This window comes from Micromys minutus (assembly GCF_963924665.1).
Source record: "Micromys minutus genome assembly, chromosome: 11".
In the NCBI taxonomy this organism is placed as follows: Eukaryota; Metazoa; Chordata; class Mammalia; order Rodentia; family Muridae; genus Micromys; species Micromys minutus.
In genome coordinates this window covers 42,633,751-42,660,334 of record NC_137980.1, presented here as the reverse complement: position 1 = coordinate 42,660,334, position 26,584 = coordinate 42,633,751, and the positions used below count along the sequence as shown (strand labels likewise).

General features: G+C 52.7%; 1 protein-coding gene across 1 annotated transcript in view; it reads right to left on the bottom strand.

Moving 5' to 3' along the window:
* Positions 1-26,584, bottom strand: part of CDH22 (cadherin 22) — a gene marked incomplete at both ends in the record, with an annotated part of 64,214 nt that overhangs the window by 15,283 nt on the left and 22,347 nt on the right. Inside the window, 5 exons of the mRNA XM_080925716.1 lie at positions 6,268-6,404; positions 11,192-11,445; positions 12,755-12,948; positions 15,757-15,924; positions 25,412-25,531. Of these exons, the coding sequence (XP_080781842.1) occupies positions 6,268-6,404; positions 11,192-11,445; positions 12,755-12,948; positions 15,757-15,924; positions 25,412-25,531 (873 nt within the window). The remainder of the gene's footprint in view (positions 1-6,267; positions 6,405-11,191; positions 11,446-12,754; positions 12,949-15,756; positions 15,925-25,411; positions 25,532-26,584) is intronic.

Below are 26,584 nucleotides of genomic sequence, written 5' to 3'. Positions count from 1 at the left end.
TGACATGCATACCTCTGCCCTGTGTTTAGGGCACACTCTGAAAAGGCCCCAGGGGATGATGTGGCTGTACCCCTCCAAGGACCCATGACAGGAGCGGGGGTGGGGGGAAACCAATGCCACGTCAGCAAAATCGGTGAGTGTGGATGCTGTCCTTGGGGGTCATGGAGAAAGAGGAGCTCAGAGCAGAGTAAGGTGGGGCTTTGAGAGTGGAGAGTAGGGGGCAAGCCAGAAGAATGACCACCTTTGCACCCACTTCCTGTGGCAGGCAGGGGAGTGGAGTGCAGGGACCCTCTCCCTGAGAGCCCCTAGCTCAGCTCCACCCTCCTCTCTCCTCCCCAGGGAATTAGATTGCATCCCAACTCTAGGCTCTGATTAGAGCCAGCCAGCTGGGCAGAAAGATTGATCTTCCCAATTACCCACAGCCCAGGCAGGCGTGGGAGGAGGAGAGAGAACAGAGACAGATCCAGCAAAGGGTGTGGGGACAGCCCCAAGAGGCTTCCTGGCACTTCTTATCCTGTCCCTATGCCCCACTTGTGGGATGCTCAGGCACTTTCTCTGTCCCTCTGAAGGACTTTTGTGATCTGCTTGGCTCCAATGTGTGGAGAATGGGCTCTGCCTTTGTTGTGGGTGTGACTCCTCTAGAGTGGATAAACTTTGGGTGAAAGAGGGCCTTGAACACAGTATCTCTGGGGTCTGAAGCCTCAGAGGCATTTCCTTCCCTCGGGGCAGAGTGGGCTATCCTACTGAGACTCTGTGGATGTCACAATCTCTGGCCCTGTTGGTATCTGTCAAGAGCTAAGGCTTCTGAAGGTGCCACTCAGCGCAAGAGCTCAGTCATGGCTTCCATACCTCTGAGAAGGAGTCACTGTCTCCCAAAGCATCCCTGAGTCTTTTCCTAGATGGTCTGCCTGCACCCATGTCCCCCGGTCCTGTCTTGACACCCTGCATGGAGTCAGTTACTTTGCCGACTCCAGTCTGTTCTGATCCTCCTGCCTACCCTTCTGCAGGCCAAGGAGACCACAACCACACCAACATCTGCGCACAGCACTCTCCAGCCCGAAGATGTGTGCTGGCTCCCTATCACCCCAGCGTCTGGCTCCGCAGAGGACACTCAAGGCCCTTCCTGTGTGGACTAGCAAACATCTGCTCGCCCTCCTCAGCTCCCGGCTCTAGCCACATGCATCTCTCTGTTCTCACAGGGCTCTCTAAGCCTTCCAGCTTTGGCTCGCAGAAAGATAAAAATCCCAGCTTAAAACAAAACAAAACAAAACAAAACAAAACAAAACAACAACAACAACAACAACAACAACAAAAACCCTTTCTCGGGCTAGAGAGAAGACTCAGAGATTAAGAACATTGTGTGCTCTTCCAGAGTTCAGTTCCCAGCAACCACATGGTGGCTCATAACCATCTAGAATGGGATCTGGTGCCCTCTTCTGGCCTGCAGGCGTACACACAGGCAGAATGCTATATATATATAATAAATCTTAAAAAAACAAAAAAACAAGAACAAAAACTTCCTCTCCCAGAGACACACCTTGGAACCCCCTTTTCTGTCCCTTAGTGGTGAGCCAGTCCCTTCCAAAGCCCCCAGATTTCACTCTAGGTCTTTCTCGCCCTCTCCCCTGCCTTCTCTCCCCTGCCCCCTCCCTGCCCCCTTCCTTGCCCTCTCCTCTGCCCTCCTGGGAATTCAGGGAAGCCACTGCCTAACTTGTTCAGCCAGCGATCCCCTGAGACGGTATTAGATAAGCAGCCCCTGGCTGGGCGGACACAGGTGGGACTCCTTGGAGGAAGCCTTGGAGCCCAACCTCCTATGGCCTCTCCTCCTGACCTGTTTCTTCCTCAGCATCTGCGCTCCCTCCACAGTGTTCCAAGGAGCACAGGACAGAGAGTCCATTGAGAAGACAATCTCTCCTCTGACTTCCATTTCCTTGTGTGAAATGGAGTACAGTAGAACCGGGCCACCATCTCTGACATCCCCCTGCCTCATATTCCTTCTGTGGCGGTTAATAACACCTGCTACACATCTGTCTGGCATCTTACCGGAACCAGACAAATGTGATTTCTGAACTCAGGGAGGATTTTTGTCTTCTAACTGACACTGACCAATGCCTTTGGATAAACAGAGGCCACCACAGTCGCCTGCTGCTTCGGTCCCTCCTGCCCTCCAGCAGGGCAAAGAGTTACAGTCAACTTAAAGGGAGACAAGGCAGGCAGAAAAGATGGCAGTTCCCAGAGCCAGGGCCACACAAAGGGAAACTTCCTCATTGTCCCACGACCCAGAATGCATGCATGTGTGAGATGTGACTTGGCCCAGGGCGAGTGACCCTTGTGGGCTGTTTCCAACTGACCTAGGCAACTCCTTATCATGGCCACTCAGCCACCTTCCCTGCTGGCCAGCTGTGAGCTGGCGACCCTGGTGGAGCCAACTACGTGTGCCCTCACATCCAACCCCTCTACCCCATCCTTGGCTCTCCAAGTCTCCCCCGCCCCCACCCCTGCAGGACTCTCCCTTTACAACTGCCCTTCCCTCCCAAGGATCCAGACACAAATTGTACTTTAAATTCAATATTGGTCATTAATATTTCATGATTACAAAACGTTAAAGATAATGTCAGTGGAAGGCGCGTCTGCAGGGGTAGGATGGATGACTCAGAGGTTCAGGAGAGGGGAGCCAGCATACTAAGTGGGCCCAAGCCTTTGAGGTAATCCAGCGTGACAGGCGGCCGCTCTGGCTGAGGGCGACATCCTCCGAGGGGGCTCACAGAGCGCTGCAGCATGTAAAATATTTCCCCTCTGATCCTTGTCACCTCTTGTTTGTTCCGCCTGGAAGCAGGTGGGGCTGCGTGACCCCTTGCTCATTCCTGGTTGCTTCTGAGGGAGCCATGAGGACACCTCAGCAAGGAGGACACGGGGTCTGAGGATGGAGCCAATGGGGGCGCTCTGCACCGGGGCTCAGGCCAACTTCTGGTGTGAAGGATTGGGGTCACCCCAGGCTTGCATGGACTTGCTCTGTGATCTGGGGCCTCAGCTTCCTCATTTGTGAAGCAGATATGGCAACCCTTTATTAGAGATAACTTGAGGGCAGTGTGAGTAGGGGTTACTTGACACAGATTGTGTGTGTTTGTGTATGTGAGTGCGTGTGTGTTAGTGAGTTTGTGTTTGTGTGGGAGTGCGTATATGAGTGTGCATGTTTGTATATATGTTTGTGAGTTTGTGGGTTTATGTACATGTGTGTATTTGTGTGTGTGAGTGTGTGATAATGAGTCTGTGAGTTTGTGTGGGAGTGTGTGTGTATACATGTATATGTGAGTACATTAGTGAGTTTGTGTGTTTGTATATGTGCATTGTGAGAGTTTGTGTGTGTACATGTGTATGTGTGTACATTTGTGAGTTTGTGTTTGTGTGTTTGTATGTATGTATGTATGTGCATGTGTGTATTTGTGTGTGTTTATGTGCATGTGTGTATTTGTATGTGTGTGTGATTATGTTTGTGTGTTTGTATGTGAGTGTGTGTGTACATGTATGTGTGTGTAACTGTGAGTTTGTGTGTTTTGTGTATGTATGTGCATGCATGTATTTGTGTTTTTATGTGCGTGTGCATATTTGTATATGTGTATGATTATGAGTTTGTGTGTTTTGTGGGACTGTGTGTGTATATGTGTGTACTTTTGTGTGTATACATGTGTATGTGTGTACATTTGTGTGTTTGTGTGTGTATGTGTGTAGATTTGTGTGTTTGTGTATGAGTGTGTATGAGTGTGTGTGTGTGTGTGTGTGTGTGTGTGTGTGTGTGTAGTGGCATGTACATGCCACAGTGTACAAGTGTGGTCAGAGGACAATTTGCAGGAGTTACTTCTCACCTTGTGTGTCCCAGGAACTGAACCTGGGTTGTCATTCTTTAAGGCATCTGAGCCATCTTGCCAGCCCTTTACTTTTGACACAGGGTCTCTCATGGAACCTAGGATTTGTCAGTTCATCTAGGTTGGTTGGCCAGTAGCCTCTGTAGCACCAGGAATTTGCCAGTCTTCACCTCCTGGTACTGGGGTTATGTCATCCTGTTCGCCTTTTATGTAAAACTGGGGACTTGAACTCAGGAAGTGCTTCGTACACTGAGCCATCTCCCCAGCCCCAGGCCACGAAAATGTGACCAGGGCACAACACAGGGAGAGCTGAGCTCTGGAGTAGGCCAGGATGGGAAGGGACTTCATCTGAATCAATTTCCTCATCTACTTATGGGGGCCACTCTAGAACCAACACTCCTTAGACATAGGGACCCAGGGATGGGCTTCAGTGGGAGTACAAGGAGCCAAGTGTACAGTCGAAGCAGTCGGGGAAAGATTAAATGAAGATCGGAACTGAGAAGAGGAACATTGTGTTTCCCATTGGTTAGTAGAGAGGTGAGGAGTGGGAGGGGGGGCGAGTACTGTGACCAGCAGCTCAAAGGGGCACCTCAAGCCAGACTGGAGCCAACCTGTCCCCTAAGTCAGTCTCCTTCCCATCCCTGTGGTCAGTGGGGTGAGATGTAGAAGGCCCCGAGGGGAGAGGGAGGCCATGCTGCCCCAGGCGCCAGACATGTGTATGAGGCGGACCACAGGTGAGAGCATGGTGCTTAACCCAAGCAGCGACTTGCTAGGGGATGGGTTTCCGGTGGGTGACAGTCTATAGGCACTGGTGCCCGGCAGTCAGGCCTATGCCTGCCACAGAGCCTCTGTGGCAGCTGCCTTGGAGCTGGCGAGGGAGACTCAGAAGGTGGAGGAACTCTTTCCCCCCCAGTCCAGCGCCACTTCCTCTCCTGCCCCCTTTGTTCTCTCTTCCAAGCGGAGGAGGAGTGAATTCAAAGGCTCACAGACGCCGCGCTGAGGGCTGAGCCGGCTTTGTGTTTTCCTTTAAACCGCAGTTGAAAGAGACTAAGGGAACTTCAGCCTAGGGACTTCCTCGGCCCAGCCACGGGCCAGCGGGGCCTCCGAAGTGGGAGGAGGAAGAGAAGGTGGGCACAGGGAGGAGGGGGAGGCCAGCTGGAGGGCTTCGAGGATAGGGGTCGGCTTGAGCCCTAAGGCTGAGACTCAGAGATTAACGGGATCTCTGGAATCACCCATGACGCTTCCTAGCTGCTTGCTGACAAGCCCTGCAGAGGTGACAGGCACCCCTGGAGAGCAGGGGGCGGGGCAGAGGAGACCTGGCTGGCATTAGCTGGTTCTGCCCAGGTACTTCATGAGTCTCCTCCTTCTGCTCCCTACTTCCACAGCCTTACTTATGTAGACCCACAGCCCAGGGTTCCCTTTCTTTCCCAGCCCAAACCCCACCTACCCAGTTGCTCCAAGCTAGGCCCTCACTGCCAGAAACTCCTGTGCATAGCCAAATTCCTTTCGTGTTTTTGACTTCTGGACCCTTAAGCTCCTGACCCTGTTCCATCAGCTGCTCACTCGGCCCATTAGCAGGCCCTGCCTCTGCATCTTGAGCTGAAGCCACAAGGCTGCTTCTTCTCCCTCCCTCTTTTCCTGGTCCAGCCTGGGCTATCACTCCTCCCCCAACATTGCTACCTCTGACCAAGTTCCCACTGTGGCAGCATCATTACTCGAATGCTTGAAGCCCTCCCTGCGCCGAACTCAGGATAAGTAAAGTTCAATTCCTTCCTGCCAACTCTGCCCTCTCCAACCCTTTTGGCCTCCTGCAGTTCCTCTAACATACCAAGCAACTACCACCCACCCCAGGGCCTTTGCACAGTCTGTTTCTTCTGCCGAAACTGCTCTTGCCTAGACGCATGGTGTCCTGAGGTGTTTGTGATGATTCAGATCTTCCCAAAGTAGCCTTTGCTCCAAAGGAACACCGCCAGATCTCTTTAGTCTCCTTGGCCCCACTGTCCCTTTGGACCATGTCACATGGTCTGATATACTAAGTACACCTTTTCTCAGTTTGTGGCTGGTCCAGTCCTCTCCTGTAAGGGTAGCGACTTCCCCTCCTTTGCAAGACCCCAGAATAGAGTTTAGCTTCTACTAGGTGTTCTGTGGATGACGGAGGAGCATTGCTCTCTACGCTAGCCCCTTCTTGTGGGCTCCGCTAGATCTTCCATCCCGGAGATCCGCTTTTGCCACACCTACACCCAGGTGGGCTCTGTGCCTAGTTTTCTATTCTTTGCCCCACCTCAGCCCTTCCTCTCCGCCCCACTTGCCTTGACTGACAGTTCAGCCTTTGCTTTGCTCTGCCCAGGCCACGATTAGCCCCGCCTACTCATTTGGGCTCCTCCCCCAACATGACCCAACTCACCTGCTTCCATGGCCAGCACAGTAATGTTGTGCCAGCCCGCGGTTTCACGGTCCAGCCCCTTGCCAGTCACGATGGCTCCAGTGTCCGCATCGATGTCGAAGATCTGCTCCAAATCCGAGTCTCGGTCAATGGCGTACCTGTCGGTGGGGAGGGTTGGACTGATCAAACGTGCCGGGTGCTAGGAGCCTGAACCCATGATCTCCCTAATCCAGGGACCAGCCCCTGGAGACATAGAGGGCAGGGTGGAAAGTGACCTGGCTTAGTGTTTCCTTGAAACTGTGCTTGCTGGATGTCAGGGGCCAGGGCAGCCATCCTGAGTCTTGGATGGTCAGCGGGGCTATGAACTTGTACCCTACAGATGTGGAGAGGTCCTGGAGGCCACATTGCTGGGACAGAGTCACTGATCTCTCTCACTCTCTCTGCTTTCCTTAAAAGGAGACCTCCGATTTGGGCTTCATGGTGAGAGAGGGGCTGAAGGGGCATTTGGGGTGGCAGAGGCGGCGGAGGACTATCTACTTAGGGAAATACACAGGTTATAAAATGGCTGCGCTGGCAGTGGGGAGAGGTATTTAGGACCAGGAGTTGGGGTTGTGAGAATTTTTAGCAGGAGAGAAGGAAGAGGCAGCTTAGAATTCGTCTGGAGCCACATGGATCCCAGACCCTGGGCAGCTGAGCCTATCCTGGGAGGGTCTGAGGCTGGCCCTGCTCCTCCAGCCTGCGCAGTGCTTTTGCTAATCTGCAGCTTTTCAGTTGCCGCGTGAAAAAGCCCTTTGTTCCGCCTTCTTCCCAGGCCTTTGTGCTTCAGCCCCAGGCCTGAAAGGCCCGTGTCCAACACATGTCTCAGGCGGCGGAGGCCCAGAGAGGCCCCGCCAGCGCCCGCCGCCACTTCCCGCACTGATAACACAGGCGGGGGTGCCGCGGCTACACACAGACAAAGGCCTGGCGTGCCGGCAAAGGCGCATTGTGCAGTCGGGATAAAGCAGCCAGGGAGGGAGAGAAGCGCTTGCCTCTGTTCTTCCCCCAAACCCAGAGAGGGAAACTGAGGCCCAGGGAAGCATTGGCTGCGGAGCTCAGAGCCTTAAAAGGTGGCCTTTGGAGAAGCCTTGGGCTGGTTACATGATCAAAATGTCTTTAGATCTGTGTCTCCGTCTCTTCCATGGAGATACGGCACCTGCACAGGTCTGAGCCTACTGTGTTTGTATTTTCTGTCACTTGTGTGCCTGGTGTGACCTTGAGCCAGTCTTCCACCTCCTTAGTCTGTTTATACATCTAATTCGGAGTCTCCTGGCATCCTGGTGTGGATTGGGTGGACTGAGGGATGGTGATTTCCTGTTTGCTGTTAGGGGCCGGGTGAAGGCCTGTGGCAGACTGTTGAGGGATGTGCCACAGGCAGAGTGGAATCTTTTTTCTTAGTTTTATTTTTTTATTTCATGTGTATTGGTGTTCTGTCCACATGTCTGTCTGTCTGAGGGTGAACCTGGAGTCACAGACAAGTGTGAGCCCTGTGGACGCTGGGAATTGAACTCAGGACCTCTGGAAGAGCAGCCAGAGCTCTAACCACTGAGCCATCTCTCCAGCCCCAGAGTGGATTTTTGAAAGTGTGTGAATGCGCCTGTTTTTTTTTTTTTTTTTTTTTTTTAATTGGGGGGGGGATCTGCTGTTCTCTGTTGCTCTTTACCGTACTCACTTCTGACAAAGTCCAAACCTGAGCTCGCTGCTTTGCCTCGCTGGTTCGGATGTCCACATGTGGGTTTTTCCATGGGTGTGGAGGACTCTGAACTCTTCCCACCCTCCAGCCATTACTGCTTTCTGCCCTGGATTGCCAAGTGCACTGTCTTCTTGCTCCTGGCTAGCCAGGGATGCTGACCTGGAAGTTCAGACTCCAGCTGACCCCCTTTCCCTGGCGTACATCGGGCACTTGTGAGATTACACTTTGCCAGCTGTCCCCTGCCCTGCCCTTTGTGATCTGAACATAACCCTGCCAGATGTGCCCTAAGCTGCTGTCACCCCCCACCCCACCCCCACTTTGCTGACGAGGGTGCTTCAGGATCAGCTGAGTGTGGCTGTTGCACAAGGAATGGTTCTTCCTGTCGGGCTGTGAGTCCCAGCCTCGAGCTCATTTTCTCGAGGGGCCCTGCCTTTCTTTACATTAAGGTGCATGTGGATCAGCCACACTCCTCTCCACGGAGGGTGCAGTTTCTCTGCTGTAGACTTAGACTGCACCCACCCAGAGGTGAGATTCTAGACCCGGAAGTCTTTGGGGCTTGTAGAACTAACCAAAGGAAGCCTCAGCTTGGGTCTCCTTTGCCCTATTCTGACCCTGGCAGGTATTTGCATGGGGGAAGGGTAAAACAAGACCCTGGGTGTTGCTCAGCTAGGAGGAATCCTGGAGAGCCCCGCCCCTTTGCAGATATATGTAGGGGTAGGGGTGGGGGGTGTTGAAGGAGACAGAATTGAGGGGAGGTGGTTTGATATTTGTTGTTGGAAGGGAATGAAGGCATGTGGCAAACTGTGGAGAGATGTACCACGGGCGGAGTGAATTTTTTAACGTGTGTGTGTGTGTGTGTGTGTGTGTGTGTTTTCAAATAACCCATTTAGCTTTGACCTCATTAATAAATTCATCCTTCAATAAGGTTAGCACCCCTACAATCCAATGCCTCTCTCCCTTCTCCTCCCTCTTCCTGCCTCCACCACTTCTTTTTCCTCTTCCCCCCATTTCTCTCCATTCTTTTGCTCCTCCTCCCCCACTTCCTTCAGGTTTTTTTTCTTTTGTCCCTCTTAGAGGAGGTGACTAGTCTGGAGCCTAAGAATAGGCAGCTGTCCCCAAAGCCATGGGGTGGGGACACTTCAGGAACACCATTAAGTAGTTAAGACTTGAGCAACAGGCCTCTGCCCTGGCTGGCATCTGGCAGTGGGAGGTAGTGAATGAGTGGAAGGGCTCCCTGTGTGATGAGAGCGGCCTGTCAGGCTGGTCCACCTCCTGTGCATGCACAGGGTCATGTGTCCTGTCTGAGTTGTGTGCAAGAGTATATGTTTGTGGTGTGACTGGGAGTGGTGTGTGTGCGTGTGACAGTGTACTGAAGCTGGAACAGCAAAGGCTTAAGCATCCCTGGCTCCACTTTGACCCTGTGACCAGAGCCTCAACTCCTAGACAGGTCCCTACAGTCAGCACACTGTACTAGTCACTTTCCCAGAAGCCCATTTCATTTCTCCATTTCAGGAACATATAGGCGTTCTGTTTGCTTGCCTCAGGACCTTTGCTCTTTCTGTTCTTCCCCCCTTGAATGTCATCCCTGCATCTCTCAATGTCCCCCTCCCCAACCCCAGGATCCCCACTCGATGCCAAGTGACCCCATTGGCCCCAAAGCTTCTTCATAGTCTTCATCAGTACTTAATAACGATTGATGTGGCCAGGATCCCATCTTAGCACATGCTACAGCGACTCTTCTGTGGCCTGAAGACCCTTCTCTGCTGCACGCAGTCCGGCCCTGACCTTGCATCTCAGGTCTGAGCCCCACAGTCAGGGAACTATGCCCTGCAGCTGCCCTTGGCTGAGTCCCCAGGCCTGGCTCAGAGCTGTGCAGAGGAAGCCGGGTGAATGTTTGCGGTGCTAAATTGGACCTGTCTCGAGCTCCCTGTGGGCTCTTCCACATCTGAGAAGCACCAGAGAAGGGGCCCAGCACAGGGAGATGAAGGAGGGTGAGACGCTGGTTTCAAAGTCTGTCCCTTCAGCAGGGATGAAAGAGGAGAGGGGATGGAGGAGGAGAGAGGAGAGCAAAGCAGAGAGGAGGGAGAGGCAGACAGGAGCACTGACCTGACAGACCGCCCCCCTCGTCCTGTCCCCCTGTGATGCTTACCGAAGCCAACCTGCTTTGGTCTCCAGTTTTCTGGCAAACAGGGGTGACACTGCCCTTTCTGAAGAAGGCCAGCCAGAAGCCAGGCAGCATTTAAAGGCTGTGCCTGGTGCCAGGGCAGCAAGGGGCTGTATCCTGCTTGGAGGGTGAATGCCTACCCTATCTGTGAGGCCCTAGTGCCTTACTCCTTTCTGTAAATTACAGCCACCAGCTCCTGACATCCGTACAAACGTTCCTCTACTAGACTGCCTAACCCCTGACCAGACCCAGAAGCCCAATTCAGGTCTACTCTGACCAGCTCCAAGAATTCTCCCCAGATCTCTGAGGCTGTCTCTCAGGCTGACAGACTACTCTAGCTGAGTGAGATGGGATCTTTGTGTGGCATAGACTAAGGCTGACGTGAGGCTGTACAGACTGGGCCTGGCATGGTTCTAAGAGACCTGTTAAGACGATGAAGGACTGTCATTCCTCAGAACGGCACAGTGCAATTCTGTGAGACTGGAGGCAAGGAGGGCTAGCCAGGACACATGTTGGCTTGGCAGGGGGGTGGGGTGGGGTGGGGTGGTGGTGGGGTGGGGTGGGGTGGTGGTGGGGTGGGGTGGGGTGGGGTGGGGTGGTGGTGGGGTGGACTGTGACCTCAGTTAGGGAGTACAGTGGGCAAGTCTGGTTACATTTTAAAGTAGAGACTAGTACCTGGGTTTGAGGAGGCACGTGACCTAAAGAAGGGCAGAGGAGCTCTGTGGAAAGGCTGACTCAAGAAAACAGGGGCCAGTTTTGCTTGGTTTTGTTCCTTCTGAACGTGGGGGTGGGGGTTGGAGTGTCCAGTGCAACCTGAAGTGGGTTAGAGAGGAGAAACTAGAACATCTCCTGCTGGTGGTCAGAGAGCTCCTCCAGCAGTCTGGGCACTGGCTCTCCATGTTGGTCCCTGTCTTGCCTGGAACTGCTCCCTTTCTGCTTCCTGGGTTCTCTGGCTCCCAGTATCCCCCTAACCCCCCTCTGCCCTCAGTCTGTTGGGGGTGGTGCATGGCAGGACAGCAGGCAGCAGGCGTGGCCCCGGGCGGGGGTCTCACCGGACGGGCCGGTTGGCGGCGTCGGGGTCCCGCGCCGTCACCACGCCGACCAGGGAGCCCACCTGCACGTCCTCCTGCACCTCCAGTAGGCCGGAGGGTGGCCGGAACTCGGGGGGCTCATCCACATCAGTCACGGCCACGCGCACGATTGCCTGGTCTCGGAATGTGCCCAGGTCGGCGAAGCGGGGATCCACAAACTTGTTGAGGGCTTCCAGGACCACTGTGTGGACCTGCTGCGACTCGAAGTCCAGGTGCTGGGGGAGGCAGAGAGGGGCGGGGGTCAGTGACCGCATTGTCAGTAAGGGGGGGGGCACAGCATTCTGGCAGCCAATTCACAGTTGGCTCAGCTCGCCCCTCTAACAGTAGCTGTTAGAGGCTCAGAACAACCCTTTCCAGTGTCCTGGAGGCTCCTAGGGAACTGCTTTTGCCTGGACACACACGGCATCACTTTAAAAGGTGCCGGTCCCCAGGTTTCTTCTACTCACCCCGTTTTCATCACTTTATTTAATAGCCCTCTTGGGGGCGATTTTCTTTTACCTATGAGGAAATCGGAGCCAGAAAGGGGAGCAGCAACACCCTGAGCAGGTGGCCCTCTCCAAGTCAAGCCAGCATGGCTCCCGAAGAAAAGTGGGGAAGTATGCAGCCCTGGTTTCCAGTCATGGCTGACTGTAGCCAGTTGTGAGGTGACTGTGGACAATCAGATGGGCCTTTTTCAGCGTTGGAAGAGCGCATGAGGCTCCCCAAGGGAAGAGAGCACCTTGGCAGGCCTTGGCTCTAGCCTTCCTGCAGAGATGAATTCAATGGCAGAGTTTTTGTTACTATGGCCTGTGCTCATGTCTGTCACCTGGGGCTCCTTCCCCCAACAGCACCGAGACCTCTCTTTCTTTGTCTTGTTGCCTGAGCAATCAGGAGGTGGGTGTTGGCCTAGGAGTAAGGGATGGCTTCCAAAGCCAGATCACACATCAGGCAGGGCTCTCCAGACTCTGGAGTCATTGCCTGCTCCGTAGACACCTTAGGTGTCCACCGGTGCCACCAGACAGCAGCGCGTGAGGATGAGAGAAGACTAGCCTGCAGAGATGAGTTCTGGTGCTGTGAGCTCTAGAAAACTGTGGAGTGCTCTGGGCTCTCTGGGTCCCCCATCCCCCATCTGTGACAGGGTCCCCATCTTACAGTTTGGGGCACATGAGGATCAAAAACCCTGAAAACTAATCAGATTCTGCATCAGAGCCTTGAGTTTGTGGACCTACTGGGCTGGCCCAGTTGAGTTACGGGGGCAGAGCACACTCCCTTTCAATAGCACACAGAGGTCTTCCCCTGGAGAGCATGTTTGAGGCCATAGTCTTCAACGCTTGGCACCCTGAGTGGTTACAGCCATGGCCAAGTCCAGGAAGACAGTTTTGCACAACCTTGGGTAGATCACTTATTTTCTGTCAGCCTCATCTGTCTCTCGTGAATTGGGAATGAGACAGAAAGTCCTCAACCCTGGAGGGGGAGGTGGGGTTCCCCTCGCCGCCACAGCTGGTCCCGGCACCTGCCTTCCCACCTTGCCCTTGACAATCGTACCTTCTGCACCACTATGATGGCTTCCTGAGTGTCGCTGTCTGTGGTGACCTTGAACGCGTCTCCTCCGCTGCCACTCTCTTCTCTCAGGTGATAAGTCATGTCCGTGTTCTCTCCCACATCTGAGTCCTCGGCCTTCACTCGGCCCACGGCCGTGCCGATGGGCGCTGACTCCTGAATGCTGAACTGGTACATCTCTGTGGGGGACATGCCAGGAGGTTGGTGGCCAGGCTTTTGCCAGAGCCAGGGAGAGGAGGAGGGGCCTGTGTGTGCCAAGGGTGGGGTTGGAACTGCAAGGAGGTCATTCCCTGGTTAGTGGGAATTGCAGATTGCAATGGTCCTGTCTGCTAAGGAAAGGAAGGGTCATTTGATTAGAAGCCTCTCATTTCACCTCAGGCTTGATGGTATGGGGCCAACCCTGCCATCTTTGAGGTGTTTCTCCACCTGCCCAGCAAAGGGGAAAGAGGGGGTTTACAATGAAGGTTCAGGGTCTGGAGCCTGCACCCCTGAGATTCAGTTCCCTCATCTGTGAAATGGGAGGAACTCCTTCCTAACAGCAGTGTTGCTATGACAACGTAGAGACTGCTGTCTGTGAGGTATAGACATGCATAAATGACTGGTCCGTGTCCTCTCACACTGATGGCCTCTATGCCACCCCTGAGAACCTCTGATATCCTAGACAGTGTATAGTATAGGATGGCAGAGCCTCGCTGATGAAGTGGGGAGGAGCCAGAAGCGGCAGATAGCTGGGTATTCCATTCCAGACAGAGGAGACGGCAGGTGCAAACACTCTGAAGAGAACACTGTCTGGCAGGATGGCCGCATGAGTGAAGGGGAGACAGGTGACAGGCTGCAGCATTCTGCTCTCTGACCAGAACCTATGTCAAGGTGACAGTACCGGTCAGCTCAGGTGAAGTTTAGGGCTACCAAATGCCTGGGGCCCTTTGTGTGGAGTGACTACCTCTTCCTCATGTTCACACAGCAACCTGGAGAGGATCCTTGCTCTGATCTCTCCATAGCTCCCCACTGCCCTTGGGATAGACAAGGCAAGTCCCTCAGACCACCTCACAAGCGTGCGGCCAGCCCATCAAACAGTCCTGCTCTGGCTTCACCCTCCGGATGGTCCGGTGACCATCCAGCACAACTCAGGGCTCACCTGCAGGTGCCCACCCTCCTTTTGGGGACTATTCCTGCATCCTCAGCTGCTTCTTTCTTTCCAAGGGCCCCAAGAACATTGTACCAGGTGCTACTGTCTTTCTCTCAAGCTCTCTCCCATCTGGGCTGAGTGTGTGCTGAGGGGAAAAGGGGGCATGGCTGTCAGTCACCAGGCACAGCGAGTTGGCCCCTGGGTGGGCTGTGTTGGTGAGCAATCCGGCCTGCCCCACAGCATGCAAGGTATTGGTCGTGAATAAGGAAGTAAAAGCCAGTGACAGTCACATATAGGCAGTTTCCAGGTTCTTATAAAGAGTCTGACAACACCCAGTGTTGGTGGAGACGTGGTACCAGGAGCGTGCTCCCTGCTTCATGAGGAAACACTTCCCAGCAACACTAGAGAAGAGTTTGCCGATGGCCACTGGGAGACAACTAGGTTCAAAGTGCACAAGTTTGAAGCTGCCAGGTGTCCAGCAGGATAGATGCAAAGTGAATACTATACAGCAAGGAAAAGGAGCTCAGCTAGAAGAGACAGCGTGAGATTGGGGACCTAATTTTGAAAGCCAAAGGCACACACAGCACTTTATACCATATGGTTTCACGTATCCGAGGTTCACAAAGGGGCTGGTTTAGACTTTAGTGCTTGGTGATACGTAGAGAGGAGCTCAGACTCTCAGAAAAGTGTAGACATGTGCGTTGGTTGGTACTTTGGAGAGGGAAGACACCGGGGAAGGCACGGGGGGCTTCTGGGACTTGCTGGTGGGGCTCAGTGTTAGCTCCTGGCCTTTTGATTTTTCTATCTGTCTTTTCTCTATTGTCACAATAAAAAAAAAAAAAAACATGAACAAGAGGGAAGGAAAGGAGGAAGGAAGAGAGAAAGGGAGAGATAGAAGGAAGAAGAGGAGGAAGGAAGGAACGCACATAGCAGCTTTTCTGGCTGGACCTCATCTCTGCTCTGCCCCTCAAGCACAGCCTGCTGCTCAGAGCCTGTTATTGATGGCTGCCCTGTAGCTTCTTTCTCCTTTGGGAACCAGAGTGCTGTGGCCTGCCTGCCTGCCTCTGTGCCTAATGTCTTATCCTGTGCTGAGGCACACCCCAGGCTGAATGGCTGAGGTGGTAGGCGGCTGTGAGCTCAGCTAAGGGATTGCATTCGCTTATCTTGTGGGGGTCAGTCCCCTGTGGCAGGGCCTAATATGAGAGCAGCAGACCTCGGGTAATGACTCTCCTGATAGGAATCAGCCGACTCTCGGCGACTCTCGGCGGCATTCCGTCTCTGCCAGCTGCAGCTTCGCCGTGGTAGCTAGGCCTCAGCCGGGGCCAGCACAGCCAGCCGGGCGAGGGCCTGATCCAGAGAAGCCCCCTATCCCAACTTTGTGCCCAAAGAGGCAGGCCTCCCAAATCATCAGCACAGACAGTAGCCTTCAGGCTCTAGGAGGAGGGAGACCTTGTCCTCAGACTCAGCTTCCCTGGACTTAACTCTGGGTGTCCCTCTGCCTGGGTGCAGTGGCTACCCCTTCCATCTGAACCCCTGTGAGACATCTTTACAAGCTTGGGTCATGGATCCAGCAGTAGCTAAGAGGCCCTGAAAGACCAGCAAGAGGGAAGAAAGGTGGACAGAGGGTGATCAGGAGCTTCTCAGATGGGGAGACCACAGCAGTTTTTCAGTCTGCAAAACCAGACTGGCAGGAGTTTCCAACCTCTGTGGGAGGCAGACTTTCAGGACAGCAGCGTGAGTGGGGACGTAAAAACACCTCTATGACAGTCTCTCTTCAGGCAGGAAGCTTCAAGGGAAGCTGGGCCTGTAGGTACTCATGCAGTCTGATAGACAGGTACACACTCGTAACCCTCCTTACTTTGTGGGAAGCGGGGTGGGTTGTCGTTGACATCAGTAACCACGATGGTGACTGTAGTGGAGCCTGAGAGGCCACCCAGCTGGCCTGCCATATCCATGGCTTGGATAACCACCTCGTAGCGTTCCTGGCTCTCACGGTCGAGGTCAGGCACGGCTGTCCGGATCACACCTGTGGGTGAGGGAGAGTGGGGACATGGTGACAGACTCTGAAGAGGCTGAAGCATGCCTCAGCCATGCGTTTCTGTGTATTGCAGGCCAAGAGAGAGACATGGGTACACAAGTCATATGTGGGGGGTGGTGGTTGAGAATAGCTCCCAAAGGCTATCTATTTTCATGTGTGGTTCTCAGTTGGTGGAACTGTTTGGGAAGAATTAGGAGGTGTGGTCTTGTTGGAGGAGGTGTGGCCTTGTTGGAGGAGGTGTGGCCTTGTTGGAGGAGGTGTGTCACTGGGGTGGACTTTGAGGTTTCAAGAACTCACGTCATTTCCAGTTAGTTGTTTGCTTCTGTTTATGAACCAAATGAACTCCAGTGCCATGTCTGCCTGCCTGCTACTATGGTTTTCACCATGATGGGCATGGACTCTAAATGTTTGGGGTGAGTGTTGTTTGACAGATAGCCATGGCTGCCCTTGGATTCATTATGTAGACCAGGCTGGCCCCAAATGCACAAAAATCCACCTGCCTCCTGAGTGCTCGGATTGATGGTGTGCACCACCATGCACGGATAAATGCTTTCCTTTTATAGATTGCCCTGGTAACTAAGGTGGGTGGCCATTGGGACCCCAGAGCTCATCAGCCAGTTCACACCTCTCTCACATGCATATTCCCACACTGGACCATCACAAACATGAATTGTCTGCACCTATTCCCCACACACAGGCATCCCTTTACCCACTAACACCCTGCCACACATGTGCACACATTTTCACATATAGACTTGCACCTCAAACAAAAGACCCCTTGCTTTGCTGAGAGAAGGCCCGTGGACCAGAATCCAACCTGGGTATCCTCCCTGAATAGCCAGTCCCACAATGGGTCTCAGTTTCCCCCACGGTCTGGTATAAGCAGGTGTCTCCTAACTCATTAGTGACCTGCAGAACTTGGTAGCAAGCAGCTGCTCAGATGTTTACATTTTAGGCAACAGTCACTGAGGGTCACATTCACCCGTGCATGTGTGTGTGCCTTATACACATGGACTGCAGTCACACATGCCTGTTCATGTGTGCCTTTCTCATCTCCCAGCCCTTCCCCATACCCCAAGCCTGGGTTCTCTGTTCAGACCACAAAAAAGAGCTGAGCAGACATTTTTCAAGCTGCCCAAAGTGTAGAAGCAGCCATTCAAATGCTGATGCTTAACTCTGAGGAGAAGGTAACTGGGCCAGGCCTTGTGTCCTCAGTGTAAGATCCCCGGTGTGTGTGTGGGGGGGTTGATGAGGCATGCAGAGCCTCTCCTGATGCCCCCTCCAACTTGCCAAGCACAGGTGGTGACAGGTGGCGCCTGAGCCTGAGCACCAGGTGGAGTCATGCACCAGTAGTTGCAGGATGCACCCATAAAACCTGTCCCGACTCCTGATGTCCTCAAGTCCCCAGGTTTCAGTAAAGGTAATGGGACAGGAGGAGAGGCTGGTGTGTGTGTGTGTGTGTGTGTGTGTGTGTGTGTGTGTGTGGTGTGTATATGTGGTATGTATTTGTGTGGTGTGTATTATAGTATGCATATGTGCATAGTATGTGATGTGTGTGTATAGTATATATGTGATGTGTATTGTATGTGTGGTATGTGTGATTCATGTGTGGTATGTATTATGTTGTATGTGTGATATGTGCAATGTGTGTGGTGTGAATTGTGGGTAGGCACTGAGGTTCTCAGTGCTCAGGGTGATCTGCTTTTGTGATCAAAGGAGGAGGAAGGAAAGAACAAAAGGGGAAGGGAGGGAGGCAAAAGGGAGGAAGAGAAGCCAAAAACCCTGGGGAAAGAGACAGAGACCTGGGGAGAGACAGCAAGAGAGACTAGGGGAGAGAGACTTTTGGGTGGGGGTGAGGTTTCTCATGACAAAAAAAGAGAAGGGACGTGGGGAAAGAGGCAGAACCAGAGAGAAGAGAGAGGGAGACAGAAAAAGAGAAGGAAAATGCTTGTCACAGCCAGAGGGAGTGGCCGATGCTGGCAGCTAAGGAGCAAGGACAAATGGTAGACAGATGTGGTGGCCACTGGGCCAGCAGGCAAGATCCAGGGCAGGGAGGCAGGAAGAGAGCTGACTCTGTTGTTCTGAGAGAGGGGCTCATGTATGTCAGGCTGATCTTGGACTCCTGCTCCTCCTGGTCTACCTCCCAAGTACCGGAGCACAGAAGTGTGCCCCGTGCCCAGCAGGGAGCTGACTAGCCGGCTAGGAACTCTGTACTAGCTAGTACCGGCCACTGTACATCACTGTACACTGAGTGATCAGCAGCTCTCAAAGCTCAGCACCCCAGTCTCTGAGTGGCTCTACCTGAGCAGGTGAGGAAGGGAGCCCTATGTAGCTAGCTTCCCTGCTGTCCCCACCACTTCCAGCTCCAGAGGGAATGGGGACATGATGTCTCATAGAGACTGTGGTTCAGGAGCCTCTAGGAACCCTGGAGTGGCCATGTGGCCTCTGGACCCTGTCCTGAGTCATACACTATGCAAAGTTGCTATGGAGACAGTTTCTGACGAAACACATTGCCCGGTACACACAACCCTGGACCATCCTTACCCAATGACTCTGGTCTTGGGCGTATGATGTGCTCTGGCTTAGGGGGCAAGTCAGAGGCCTGTTAAGTCTTGAGTGATGGGGTCTTTTCTCTGGGAAAGACTGTTGAAGCAGATGAACAGGTATACTGGGGAGGGGCCTAGGCCTGCCAGCTGAGTCAGCCTTCAGATGCCTGACATCCAAGGGCTGTCCCACAAATCCCCTCCCCCAAAGAACTGCCCAGCCCATCACAGCTGTGACAAAAAAAAAAATAAGCCATTGCTCCATGAAGTCTGGGTTCGTTTGGTACTTAGCCTTACATAACTAATAGGGGAACGTGGTAGCTTAGCTGTTCCAGAGCTGCCTGGATCTGGGCTAATTCATGCAGCTGCGCCTAACTGGAGGGTCATTTGTCTGAGAGGTCCTGGTGACCCCATACTCACTGTCTGCTGGGACACATGGGCTTCCTCTCCCTCCAGTCAGCTGCCACCCTTCTGTGAGGTTTCAGGGCCGTGTTGTACAAGGCCAAGGCCTGGTGGGACAGCTCAGCGGCTCTAGGAGTCTGCCTCTGAGCCCCACGGCCTGAGTTCTGTTCCCACATGGTAGAAAGAGAGAACCCAGTTTCACACACCCACACTCTGACTTCTACACGTATGCCTACACACGAACACAAGACAATAACGAAAGGTCTCTTAAGAACGAATCATGTGATCTACATGAATCTGTATGTAAACGCTTCTGTAACTTTCTATCTGGCCAAAGCAAACCACCAGCTTCAAGGCTGGGGAAGTGGACTCCACTCCTCAACCCTTAGTGGAGAGAGGGGTGAGGGTGACAAGTCATACGAGCCTTCTGTGTCTGCTTTAGCAGATTTCAAATTTGCAGGTTCGTCCTCTTCGGATACAGCCAACTACATAAGGAAAATATGAAGACAGTAACTGCGCCTGCGCTACGCACCCCATGGTTTCCCCTCAATGCTACCCTTCGAGCATGAGTGACACGCCGATCTCCCACGTTCACTTCATGTACAATGTCCTCAGTCCTCTGGGGATGATTTAGAGTACATGAAAGGACGGAGCGAGGTGACATGCTGGTACAATGCCACCTTACGCCTTGAAGTCTCGGAGCTAGTCCCTGTCAGATCCTGGGAGATGAATGTCCCGAGGGCTAGGGCACAGGGAGGAGAGCGTAGGAAGGAACAAAATTCCCAAATCATGGTCAAATCCCACGATCTTGTCCATTCACTTGACACTTGCTGAGGGTCTGTGATACGCTGGGAGTGCACAGCATAGTATGTGAGGAGCAGCAGAAGGCCTGACTCGGAGGCTGGAGAGGTGGCTCAGTGGTTAGAGCACTGACTGCTCTTCCTGAGTTCAAATCCCATCAACCACATAGCAGCTCACAACCATCTGTAATGGGATCAAATGGCCTTTTCTGGTGTGTCTAAAGATAATGACATCGTACTTACGTAAGACAAATAAATCTTTAAAACCTTGCGCCAGACAGTCACAGGCATGGATACACACCACCCTGACTTTGGACAAGTTCTTGGGGTTTATCCGAGTCTGTTCCTGGTTTCATAACATGTGATGGGTTCTCATGGGTTCTTACCGGGTTGCAGATTTGCTTGGGAGGCAGGAGGATTATCTTCATTAGGTCAATTGATCTGGGAAAACCAATCTTAATTATGGGCGGGACCATTCTTTTACTGCACAGAACAGGGAAAGGGGGTGAAGGAGCACTAGCCCTCTTCTGGTTCTCTAGTTACAGATTAGAGATGCGACGTGACTGGTTACTTCCAGTGCTTGCTGCTTTGACTTCCTGCCGTGATGGACTGCCAATCAAAATACACCTTTTCTGGACTAAGTCTTTTTTCCCTCTAGGGCATTATATCATAGCAAGCAAAAAAGAGATGAAGTCACCTGCCCTGGGGCTGCAGAGGCATAGAGGAGGCAGGGCTTCTAGGAGCATAGCTTACTTTTTAAATAGTGTGTGTGTGTGTGTGTGTGTGTGTGGTGTATGTGTGTGCACGTGTGTGTATGTATGTGTATGTGTGTGTGTGTGTACACAGGCATGTGTGTAACCTCAGGGTCCTAAGGTAAGATGAAAAGCAGAGACAGGAGAACTCCCAGAAGCGTGTAGGCAAAAGCTTGGGGTCTGAAGTGGTGAGTAAGGGACCCTGTGTGTATATGCTCACACATATACACACATACACACACACACATGATCACATGTATGCATATGCATATACTCATATACAAACATATATATACATGTGTGCATATATACACATACATGTGCACACACATACAAACACACATACGCACATGTGCACACATAAACATTTGCAAATGCATTAGCACATACACACATGTGCACACACACATAAACACACCTGCAAACCCATACACAAATGTGCACACATGTACATACATATATGTACACACATACACACCTGCAAATGCAGTAACACATACATAAGTGTGTACACACAAGCACACACACATACTACTACTACCTACTCCATTTAACCTTTGGTTCTAGGGATCTGAACTCAGGGCTCAAGCATACTCACAGAATCATCTCTTCAGCCTCAGCTCCTACACTTCGGAGGCTCCTTGCACGTTTATTTTATTTTATTTTATTTCATCCTGGTTGGGCACTCCTATGAACAAGCCCCAGGACGTGGAGATCCAGGCTAGTCTTTTGTCAGTCTAAAGATATCTTCAGGGCTTGGGGTGAAGTGTTCAGTTAGCCCTCAGACTGCTCAAGTGACCTCTTCTGCCTCCTCCCTGCCCTCCTCACCTAGATGGCTGTTTCTGGTTTCTCTGTCAGGAGAAAAATCTACAAGGGTACACGAAAGTGGTGCTGAGTTCACCACGCTGACCCCAGGACCCAGCACACAGCAGATCCTCAGCAAGGCTGAGTTGTATCCCCTCCAGGACCAATGACCGTCCTTGGCACAGGTGTGACTTTCTAGTCAAGATCATGCTATCTTCGAGGGCGTCTCTCAGTTCATGCTGAGGTGGTGCTAGGCAGGGGCTGGCATTTATAACCTGGTCGCGGTGCCCATTGCCTCGTTCTCTCCCAGAGTCCCCAGATCCAGTTGTCTTTGCCAATCCCTCCATCTCCTCCAGATGCTGCAGAAGGGGCCCTGGAGCCTGCGTGATGCCTCATTAGCCCGAAAATGCCATCCTTGTCGCCCCTGTGGGGGGCTGGCTGGCAGGCATGGCCTTTAAAACACACAAGTTAATTCCTCCTCTGGCACTGGGCCCTGTGGCGCAGCCCCTCCTCCTCCTCCCTTCCTCACACCTTCCTCTCTGGTCTCTGCGGCTCTGCTCCCTGCTAGCTGCGCAGCGAGAACAGACTGTACCTCACAGTGGCGGCTAAATATAGCCCTGCATCGGTGGAGTATTCCTGGCTAGGGAAATGGAGCTGGGGCTGGCAGTGGTGCCAGGGTGGCTGTGGTAGCGGGGACTGGGGTACTTGGGGTACATAGGGAGTATCCAAAGCATCCTGGGAAATGACAGAGTAGACCCATTCATATCCAGCAGTAGAGAGTCTATCAAGAACCCCACAGGGGCTCCTCCACCCAATTTGAAAGGACTCCCTATTTTTGGTTCCCAACAAACTGTTTCTGCTTCCCTGCGCCTGTGGACTTCTCACCTGTTACACCCTCTGACCCTTCTGAGCAGTGGGCAGTGCCTCTTAGAAAGCAGAAGCCTCCTCAACCTTGTGGAGCCTAACCTTTAATCTGCCTGTCCTTGCCATCTCTCAAGATTCAATCTTGGCCCTTCTACCCCACCCCAAAGTAACCAACCCATAATCTTACTCTGGCCTGTGTCTAGGTAGCTCAAGGCTCCCTGCAGCAAGGGCTGTGCTGAGCACATTTCATACTCCTTGACCTCAGCACCGCCCTGTGGATCCCTAGAAATTCCCAACTGCGCCTGTGTTCCAAGATCACAGAAAAGCCTGCTCCAGTTTCTGCATCTCCTTCTGAGCCTTTTTGCTCCTTGCTAGAACCCACCACCACCCAGCATTAGGCTTGAATCAGCGTGTGCTTGTTTGCTTTCTCCAACAGAGGCTCGGGGAAGAGAGCCTTGGATAATCTGCTGCTGTCTCCGGAGCGCTCAGCGAATGCTCAGGTCATAGTAACCACTCAGTGCGAATCTGAACGAACCAAAGCAGTCTCACCCTGCATTCCGACAGGCTCTCTGTACAGGGTAGCGGGAGGGAGTCTTTTGGAGGGGTGGCCACTGAGAGAAAAGTGGGCACACTGAGCTCTTGCAAGGGGTAGATGTTGGGCAGGCTAAAACCTCTAATTCCTCCCTCAGCCTAGTCTCCCATAGTTACGGGAGATGTAAAAAGCCTTGATCAGTCTTAGAGCTCCATGCTAGTTCATGATCCAGATGGATGGTTGAAACTTCTAGAAGTCTCTTTCTACCTCTTCCCTCATAGTTGTAGCTGTATTTTTATTTTAAAGTACTTTACTTTTATTTATATGTAGGAATGCTTCCTGTGAGCACGTATGTGTGCACGTATGTGTGCCACGTTCATGCAGTACCTGTGAAGGCCAGAAAAGGAGCTCAGATCCCTGGAATGGAGTTACAGAAGGTTGTAAGGCCATGCGGTGCTGGGAACTGAACTTGGGTCCTCAGCCAATGCTCATAACTGCTGGGCCATCTCTCCAGTCTGACACTGGATTCTTTAGCTCTGCTCCAGCCTCTGGGACATGTTGGTCAATCCCTCCCCTGTAAAGTTCTCTTAATTTGCTTGGGAGGCACCCAGACCTACTTGACCACAGGAGACCAGGGCAAGGGAAGATTCGGCGTCTCTGGTCTGCCTAGCGTCTGCCCCTTGCAGAATCTCACGGATGCTCCTTCTCTTTCTTGAGCATCTCAACACACTGTTTCCCAACCCTGCATCTACCCCCGCCTCCTAACTAGCCAGGTGTTAAGGTATCGTGCAGGTATTAGGCAAGTATCGGCTTTTGACTTTTGTCTTTGGGGGCTCTGTGCCGGACACCTGGGCTCTGGGCCCTCTCTGCTGCCGATTCCTGCCTCAGATCCGAGCTCACCGGATGCCACCAGAGGAATCTTGTTAAAATGAAAACACGAGCATGCCGCTTCCCAGCTCAGAAGTCATCAATGAACCTGCGGCGTCAGTGAGGAGGAGCAAACCTGGGCACCACAATCGGAGGGCAGGGTGGGTAATCTGGCACCTCTAGGTATTATCTGTTGGCATTCCAAATGCATGCGCCCAGTGACCCTGCATTTTCACATCCTGAAAATTACCCTGCAGATGCACTCCCACGGGCACAAAGTGATGTATGTGTGAGGTTATCCACGGTAGCACTGTTTGTGGCAGGGAATGATTGGAAACGGGGTCCGTGCCCATCAGGAGGGGACTACTGAAATAAATTTCAGTATATCCATAAGAGGCATTAAGGAAAAGAATGAGGGCGCTCTTTATGGACCGATATGGAACCATCTTCAAGATGTATTGTTAGGCAAAAGCGGCAGCTATGGGTAAGGTGTGTTTATAGCTACCTTGTGAGTAAAGCAATGAAGGCGAACCCACATGCCCTCCCTCCTCGTGCATGCATAGCATAGCTCTGCAAATATCCACCAGAAAATTACATTGGTTGCCTTGGGGACACAGGTAAGGTGGCTTGGGGACCAGATGAGGTGACGAATTGCTGCTAAATACTCATCTGAACTTTTTGAATTCTGAACCCCGAGATGTTCTATCTATTTTCAAAATGACTTAATGTTTTTCAAGCGAATGAGTCTGAAATTGTGCAGACTGTGCGTACCAGTTGCTACCTGTGGGGCTGCGGCGGCTGAGGACCAGGAGTGGGGCGCTCTCTTCTTAGCGTTTCTTTAGCGTTTGAGTGTTTTTCTGAAATGTATTGCTTTTTGCAAGGAGGCGAGAATAATGAAGATATTATGTGTAAGAGAACACAATTAAACTGAGCTCATAGACTAGATTCCTCCCTCTCCTCCCCAAACCAAACTAAACAAACACACGAACAAGAAAACCAAAGCCAGATCCATCACGCACGCCCACACACACTGGCCATAGATTCATCCTGAGGTCTGAGCACTGCCAACCCTGTCTCCTCCCCGCCTCAGCATCCCCCTCCGCCATGCCCTCTTCCTGAGTACTTTCCCTTCCCGCCAATCTGATGTCTCGTTGTTGGGTACTTCAAATCCTAAATGTCCCAGCAAATCCTACCCCCACAGTTCCGAGGAGCACACATCTGATTAACCGTCCCGCTTTCCTCCTCCTATCCCAGGGGTAGCGAGAACATCCTGCGGAATCATTGTCAGCAGCTCTCCAGCTCTGTGGCCTCCGCTTAGTCATCTGCCTCTCTGAGCTTCTGTCCTCACTGGCACTCTGCCAGGGACCTCAGAGAACCATCAGGGTCTAAGCTCAGGGTGAATGAAAGGAGGGAGTGGTGGGTGCTTCACTGTTGCTCGGTGGTGCCTATGCATGTGAGGGGTAAATAGGGAAATGTGACCTCATCTTTCCATCAGATCAACACCTGCCGTGGGAGCAGAGTCTGATACCTGCTTAAAAGGAGCTCCTCTCAGAACACACCCGTGATTCCATAACACCCCGGGATTGGTTTAGTCCCAAGGACAAGGGACCAAGTTTAGATACACAAAGTCTCTTACAGGGTGTAGGCAGCTGTGCCTCCTGCCTTTCCTTTTTTCTCCTTTTCCTTGCAGGAGACTCCACCCACGTTTCCCTGATCTCTCCTCTTCCTGTGTGGCTGCCCACCTTCCCACAACCCCAGAGTCTCTTGGGACCCAAGAAATGCTCTGTGCTTCCTCAGCATTGCTGGGCTCGCGAGCTCTGGGACCTGCCTGGGCAATGTGTCTCAGACCCCGCCCCCTGTCCCAGCCACGCCCCTGCCCAGCCACGCCCCCTGTCCAGCCACGCCCCTCACCTGTCTTTGGGTCCACTGTGAAGTGGTGCTCGCCCTCCAGCACACTGTACACCAGCCGGGCACTGCTGCCATAAGTGGGGTCATCAGCGTCAGATGCCAGCACCTGCATCACGGACGTGCCTGGGCCCGGGGGACCAAGCAAGACAATGGTCATACAGCGGTCACCTGGAACTTTGCAGCCCCGTCCCCTCCCTTAGGGAAGCCATGAGATTAGGAGATCCTTTGGGAATCTACTAGAGGCCACTGGACACCTACTTCATAGCCCTGCTCAAACTGAGGCCCGACCTGCTTCCTGACCCATAGCCTCCCTAGGGATGCAGGGGGCCATGGAGTTATATCTGGATTCAAGTACTCCTTGGTTCCCAGATATAAGGACCAGCAAGGGAATCTCAGTTTCTCCTCCCAAACGGGCAGAATGCCAGTCCTTGGTCTGCAGGACAAGTGGGAGAACAGATTTGATATTCCCAGTGCCGCAAGGGCGGTCCCTCAAAGGCAGACGCAGGGATAACAGTCATTATCCATATAGTTATGAGACACAGTCAGAACTGGGACTAGAAAGCAGACGCCTGGGGACTTTTAGTCACTCCAGCCCCTCTGGATTCGTTTTGGACTATGCCACCAGTCTTCCATCTCTGCAGCAGAGAGAGAAGTACAACCAAGCTCGCTAGGCCTCAGAAGCTGGCATCTCCTGGCCCCCAGGCAGGAGGTTGGCAGTGACTAGCTTCCCTTTGGAAAGTGGTCATCTGTAGGCCATGGTGCCCTCCCCACCAATGCCCAGGCAGCACTACCCCCTTCAAGCCACACACACACACACACACACACACACACACACACACACACACACTTTTCCTCATGCTCTGCACGTAGGCTGCTGGGGAGAGCATAAATTGGATAAAAGTCCATCAAACAGCGGCAATTAAGTTATTGATTTTCGACGCTGCCTCATTAAACTGGGAGCTTCTCCTGGCCTGTCCCAGAGATGGCTCTAATTTGACATCATGTTCAATTTGACGAAAGCAGGGCTTGGGACGTGAGACTGGAGCGGTGGAGGAGGGGCAGACAGGAGGTCTATGGGAACCTTTCTAGAAAAAAAATGGTGTGTATATGGGGGAGATGGAAGATTCAGAGAGAGAGTTTGGGGGGCTCAGGACAAAACCCAAAGGGGAGAGTCCT